This window comes from Pleurodeles waltl, chromosome 10, assembly GCF_031143425.1.
Source record: "Pleurodeles waltl isolate 20211129_DDA chromosome 10, aPleWal1.hap1.20221129, whole genome shotgun sequence".
Classification (NCBI taxonomy): Eukaryota; Metazoa; Chordata; class Amphibia; order Caudata; family Salamandridae; genus Pleurodeles; species Pleurodeles waltl.
Window position 1 is genome coordinate 856692346 of NC_090449.1, and position 6931 is coordinate 856699276.

Genomic DNA, 6931 nt, shown 5'->3' on the forward strand with positions numbered 1-6931 from the left:
AATTTGCTAAATGCAGTTTCCCGAGAGTGCATTATTTTCTGCTGTAAAACAAAAAAAAGGGAGAACTGTCTCCTTCCCAACATAACTTTATAGGAGGGAAGGACAACAACAAAGGAGATGGTGTCCCATCTTTGAAATTAATAAATGTGCAGTGCCTTATGTTTAAATAGCACAGGTATGAAGCCCCCACCTAGTGTGCCTCCCCCCTACCTTAGAACACACCAATGTAAATCTTCAGCTTGAGAAGATATATACCGAGTTTGGTACAACTGTGCACTGATGCTCTATTTTACATTTACATTTTAAAAGTGTGCAGAAAGCTTCTATGTGCAATTTACTATGCAGCAGACAGGATGACTCATTGATTTAAATACTCGCCCTATGGGTTGATCTGCAGGTCACCGGTTTGAACCACCATAAGGCGAAATGCGTCTTAAATTCCTGCGAGGTTAGTAAATTGAGTACTGTTAAATTGGCTTATTGTCACAGCTGCTATTTACACCCCTCTCTGATATAGGAGAAGGGTGGGAGAAATCGCAATATAAGTAACCAGTTCTCATAAAGACATGATGATTTTGTAATCCTGAACCATCTTTTCTACGAACAGAGGGCATGCTGTTTCAACGGGTTTTCTCTGTTCTGTGTTCATGGAGAAATGCATTGAAACATGAGTGCCGTAGTGCTAAACCCTGAATCCTTGTAGTTTGATGATGCATTCATTTTTACATTGCCTTTGTCTTTTAGGATGCACAATTTGCATGTTATCAATAATGATGTCTTATGTAAAGTGTTTTCTGTTCTGCTTAGCTAACATCTTTTATTTTTTATTTTCTCTCTTTCAAAGTCCACGCTTGGATATGTTGCTCTTCTGATAAGCACATTTCATATTTTGATTTATGGATGGAAAAGAGCCTTTGAGGAAGAGTACTACAGGTTTTACACCCCACCAAACTTTGTCCTTGCTCTCGTGCTACCGTTCATTGTAGTGCTTGGCAAAATTATTTTACTTCTTCCCTGTGTGAGCTGGAGACTGCGAAGGATTAGACGAGGTTGGGAGAAAAGCCAATTTATTGAAGAATCCTATGGTACAGCATCACAGCTTTCACCAGAAAGGATCACAGTCATTTGATGCAGCCTCTCATATTGACGGCACTTGTTAACAATGTTTTGCTAATTTAATACTTTCCTGTCTTTGTGGGAGATAATTGAAACACAATTACACCAATAGAGCAAGAATGTGAATGTGCTGAAATACAGGCTCATTGTAGCCCTTAACTGCTGTAGTATGTGTGTGTTTATATGTGCGTGTGTGTGTGTGTGTGTATATATATATATATATATACATACTCCTGAAAAAAAAAAGATCAAAGTATTATGTGCTTATTGCTTACTCGTAAATACTGTGTAGCTTATCATTTTGTACCCATGTGTTTTGTCCTCTTTGTGCCTGATGTGAATATTGGGGTTTGCTTTGACAGTGCAGCTGTGACCAGACAAATAGTTGAATGGGGTTTTGGCTCCACCCATATGTTGGGAGCCAGGAGTACATTTTAAGATTGGGCAGAAGGTGTGTTCCAACACAAAAAGGTGCTTGCCCTTCACATAGCTGTGATCATTTTGTTTACCCAGCACACATGATATTGTAATACTATTAAAATGTCTTAGATAACTAAATATTATATGGTGTTTTCCCTTGCAGCAGTTCTTGTGGAAGGAGGGCACTCATAACCTACATCAGTGGTTCCCAACCTTTTGACTTCTGTGGACCCCCATTTCATCAATACTGGAGCCCAGGGACCCCCACTGAATCATTATTGGAATCCAGGGACCCCCACTGAGTCATTACTGATAGTTGGAACCTAATATTATTACATTTTCTGAGCAGTCACGGACCCCCTGAGGAGTCTTCGCGGACCTCTAGGGGTCCCCGGCCCACAGGTTGGGAACCACTGACCTACATGGATGATTAGGTCTGTCTTGACAGTGCAACTGTCACAACCTTTTACCCTACACCAATTTTATTCTTAAGGTCTTTTCTTCTATACAAATATATATCCATTCCCATGCAATTTTCTTGTAACGTTTCACATTACAATATGTCATTCCTTTAAAGCCAGACATATTCACATTACCAGTGCTTGTTTATTTTGGTGTTTTGCTTTAAACAGGGCACCCCTTCATTGACAGTTGAGACTGCAGCCACTCTCTGCCGACTCAGTCATTGAGAGTTGCTGAAAGCCGAATTTTGACCAAGGTGCTTAGCTATCAGTCGGGCACCAGGTGCAGTGGCTGTCAGGTCCATGAGTGTGAAATACCCTTATACACCAATTATGGGTGTCTCTCACTACTCAACCAGGTGGTGGGGCCTAATTCTTTGCTTGCATTGGAGCCCGTGGCATCTTTTACTATGCTACTATTTGCACTCAGAAGTCGTCCTATTGCTTTGTAATTGCTACCCCAAATTGTTTCAAGCAAGCCTCCTGTTTCTACTTCCGGATCAGCCACAGTACCTAAGGGAAGTGTGCCCCTGGAACAGCCGACCCTAAATATCCCTCCGTCTGCCACTTCCCTCTCACCTGCCCTCCTCCACGGTCCTTGGTGTGGCCCATTCTGCACGCACCTTCGTTGGTAAGATGTCACACTCACTGGACGAGTAATTAGGGCAGCACACCAAAGTCCCTCAGCATGAGCAAGCCCTTGTTGTCCTTAAAGTAATTACTACGTTTGATGTCACTGTTAACGAAGGCCCAGATGGAGGACGATCCCTTGAGGACTTGCAGTTTGTTAGCAAAGCAGTACACGCATTGCTTTGGCGAGGACAGAAGAGCTTTTCTGGTCCCTTTGTGCCTTACACTCCCCTTCCATTTCTCATAATCAGCCTTTGCACAAACAATTTGTTGTCTACATACATTGCTTAAGGTGAATACATTTTGGTAGTTCAGCATTTTTAAACCTTTCATACATTTGTGACCGATGTATTTGCCAGGATGCTCAGTGAATTACATTATAACCAATTCTTTATGTTCCTGCTACAAAAACGTTCTTTGTCCTGCAGTTTGAATGCCACTAGGAGCTGAAGGCTGAACTGCAGAAACACTGGTGGCTTCTAGCGATACATCGCTCCCGCCACTGAATAACAGAGGAAGCAAAGTAACCCTTTATTGTAGAGTGCAAAATGCTAAATACGATATAACATTCAATCGTGACTTTAAGGAAATGGATAACATTGTTGGTGTGGATAGGGAGGCTGCTTTTGAGCATGCATAAACGAAGACAGAGTCCACTGTGTTTCAATAAAAAAAAAATGTTAGGGGATTTGTGCACATTTGTCAGTCCGCACCAAAGGTTTGTTTGAGACGGTTGAACAGTGATTTGTTTTAAAATGTAAGGACATTCAAAGTACATCTTGGTTTTCTCAGTCTTCAGTATTGCTCACTGAAGTGTGCTTCAAGCAGAGCAGTAGTGCAGGCGTCGCTCAGATACAGAACTGATATAACATGGGAAGTTGGAAGCTTCCCTCCCTCATAGAGAACTTGGGTGGTAAAGGCAGCAGCAGTACGAGTTGCTGTATGTATATAGAATTAGTACAGTTCACAGATAAACAGACAGTGATTCATACAGTAGGAGTGGAAGGTACACTCCGGGACAACAGGGGCACACATACATACGCTTACTTTACCTATTACTTATAGAGCTTGCGACCACCACATAGGTATTTTGGCTCTGATAGAAAACGAGGAGTGATTTAAAAGAAATGGGTTAGGAAGTTTAAAAAAATGAAGTGGTGGGCATGGCTTAGCAAACAGGCATCACCAAAGCAGAAAAGCCACGAGGCCTATAAAAAAAAACTGCAAAGATGTATAGAACTCATTCCAACTTTTGGGGACCATGCAAGTGGAGTACGGTCTGTGCAATAAACATGATAAAACTTATCCGGAGACTTACTTTCGTTACAGGTATTTTTGAGTCCTCTGCAGTTTCTAGAATGAAGAGGAGTCAAGAACGTCTATATATGGTCAGTCTAATAGTCAATACAGGAGGTGCAAAGCTAGAACCCTTGAGTGAAGTTGATGAGGCAAGGAGGGGAGGATGTCCCCTTTACTGGCAGCAAGTTGTAGTAGGATGAGGAGACAATGTAGGTTTGTGCTTTTAAGTTGAGGCCTTCACCTATCAGGATCCCAAGAGATTTGACCATGACAAATGACTAGGGGTTCTCTTAGCTTCAGGTGGGGAGAGGGCAGAGGGCATCATGCCAGCTACATCTGTTTCCAGTAGTCGACAATTTGATTTTGTTACTATTTAATTCAGGAAATTTGTGCTTGAACACTATTGCTTGGCTGTGACATAGTCACTCAGTCTAGCTGCAGATCAAGGAATATGTTGATACAACTAAACAATGAGCTGTGTATCTTCTCAGTTATGATGAACTTCATTAATGAGAAGGGGGTTTGAAGGTCAACTCTTCCCAATGCCATATGTTTCCAAAGTAGGTGTTATACCACATTTACTTTCTCAGTGATATATTAAAGTATTTTATTGTGTTTAACTTTAGGCTTACGTGACACTAATGAACTTTTTGTTAGAGTTAAACATTTAGCATTTAAAGAATTTCTTACATTTGATTTTTTTCAATGTTTTTGTACTTCGTATAGCAAAAGTTATTGCATATCATGAAATCAAAACTTTGCAGTAATGTGATGAGAAGAAAATATTTTTGGATACGTACATTTCACAAATGACGGTGTACTTTTAAACTGCAGTGCAGGACATAAAAGTAATAACGGTATTAATGCTTTGTATTAAGAAACAAGTCTCTAAACCGAAAATCACTGAATGTTTAGCTGAATGTTATTTCTATTTTCCACAGTATTACTATAAATTAAGAATACATGCTCACAAGATCTACAATGAAAATATGAATGTATATGCTGTATGTTGTGCAAAGTGTTTAGAATAATTATGAACGGTAAATTCCTGAGTAAAGTAAAAGTTCTGTTGCATGCTCTGATATATATATATATATATATATTTTTTTTTTTTTTTGTCAGCTGCGCTGGCATTTACTTGTATGTTGTCATGTGTAATTGGTCAAATAGATCCCAACTTTTAACAAGCCGATGGATGCATATTTGAAAATATAGACATATCCATATCATCATTAAGTTAAAATGAAACTAAACTATTTGAATAGTTCTAAGTGGGAAGGAGCTAGAAAAGTGTTGCTTTGGTAAATAGTTTCAGACTCCACGCTGGTCCAAGGTAACACAAATTGCTGCTTTGTAAGCACCCATTTGATAAACTATGCTTGATGAACCACACAGTATCTTCTTGACCACCCCTCCAGCATTAGTCTAATCAGCTCAGGACCTCAGTTTGGTAGGGTATGCAATAAAATGGAGTATACCTCTCTAGCACATTGCTAGGTATGAGTGACCGTCTTAAGAAATGTATTAATAATACATACATTGAGGATATAAAAAGTGGGACATATGTCGTTACCTTTGGGTTTGTAATGATTACTTTTTTTTATTATCCCAGCTACAGACCGTGCTTTAATTGAGATGAAAAAGTTGTGGAGCTGGCCAAAACGGGTCTGGCCTCAGAAGTGTATCTAAGACACGTTTACAAGAGACATGACCTTTGACACTAGTAGTGCAGCGTAATTTACATAAAATAGAATCTTGTACCTGACACTTTCATAAATGGAGTGTTAATGGACGAACCAAGTTCAACAGGATATATTTAACGGATTATGTAGCACCATTTTCTTGGGCCATCGAGAATAAAACACTTGTCAAGGTAAATCTAAAAGTAAGTGGCTATACATTTGTTTTTCAGTTGGACTACAGTGGTACTTAGGCCCTGGAACACCAACAGTAAATAGTGGTATCTGCCATGTTGCCTCATCCCCGTGTCACACTTAGGTTTCTGATTTCCCTATGACTTCTCTTTTACAGCACCAGCCTGTCACAGGCAGCCAGGTGCAGTTTTTTTTCTGTTCAACCAGCGGACACAGATCTAAAGGGCAACGTCAATTTTTGTTCTTTTTTTTTTTTTTTTTTACTTGTACATTGGTCCACCTAGAGCACTAGCTACAAGCCGGTCAATAATAAATCTACACATATTTAAACAATGATTTGGTGATAAACATTTAAAGTCACCTTAAATCGTGGTGATTTTCGCACACCGCTTCCCGTGGATTGCTGATAGTGTGCCGTTTTATATTGACCTTTATCACCTGTTGTATTCCTTTCATAAAAATATTTGTGAATTGTTTCTGCTTATCCTTCGTATATGTGATTGAATATTTATCTCTTTCGATTACTGTGTTCGTTATGTTAGGTTTGTGGTATTCCCCTCAAATGTAACTGTTTGTTATTGTGAAGTTGTTCATGTGCGTCCTCAAATAAAATGTAATTTGATTTTTGTAGTGTTTGCTTTGACTATTTCTATATTTCAATGTGCTTGAGTGCATATTTGTGAATGTATATATTTTGTAAGCATTTATTGAATTTGTGTGTATTTTTTGTTTATGCTCGAACAGGGCACAGGTGCACTGAGTAAAATACATTATGATAACAATGACAGTGTTTGGCTGGCACTCGCTTAGAATTAATGGGCCGAATGAGAAAAAGTAATTCATCAGCTAACCTCACTGTTGATTTAAAATACTACAAGGAGAAAAGTGAATACAGTTAGTGGTGGTGTTATCAAAGATTTCCACATAGTCCATACTCCAGAAGAGGTTTTAACAAGAGTTCTTGTTTTATGCACCTAAAAGTCTCACAACCAATAGAGCCTCTGCTCCGCAATCCTCTAGATCTGGGAGATTGTTATTTTATTTCCCAGAGAAAGTGAGTCACCAGATGGACAGGTATGCAAATTAAGCATGCCATCTCTGCTTCTTATCCAACCTGTTTACTGAAACATC

General features: G+C 39.3%; 1 protein-coding gene across 3 annotated transcripts in view; it reads left to right on the top strand.

Moving 5' to 3' along the window:
• STEAP2 (STEAP2 metalloreductase) overlaps window positions 1-6426 on the top strand; it is a 155683-nt gene extending 149257 nt beyond the window's left edge. For 2 of the 3 annotated variants that reach the window (XM_069211557.1, XM_069211559.1), the window contains exon 5: window positions 845-6426. In XM_069211557.1, coding sequence (XP_069067658.1) covers window positions 845-1129 — 285 coding nt within the window. In that variant the 3' untranslated portion in view covers window positions 1130-6426. The remainder of the gene's footprint in view (window positions 1-844) is intronic. The other variant, XR_011199182.1, reaches the window with a different exon arrangement.
• The last annotated feature ends 505 nt before the right edge of the window (window positions 6427-6931 follow it).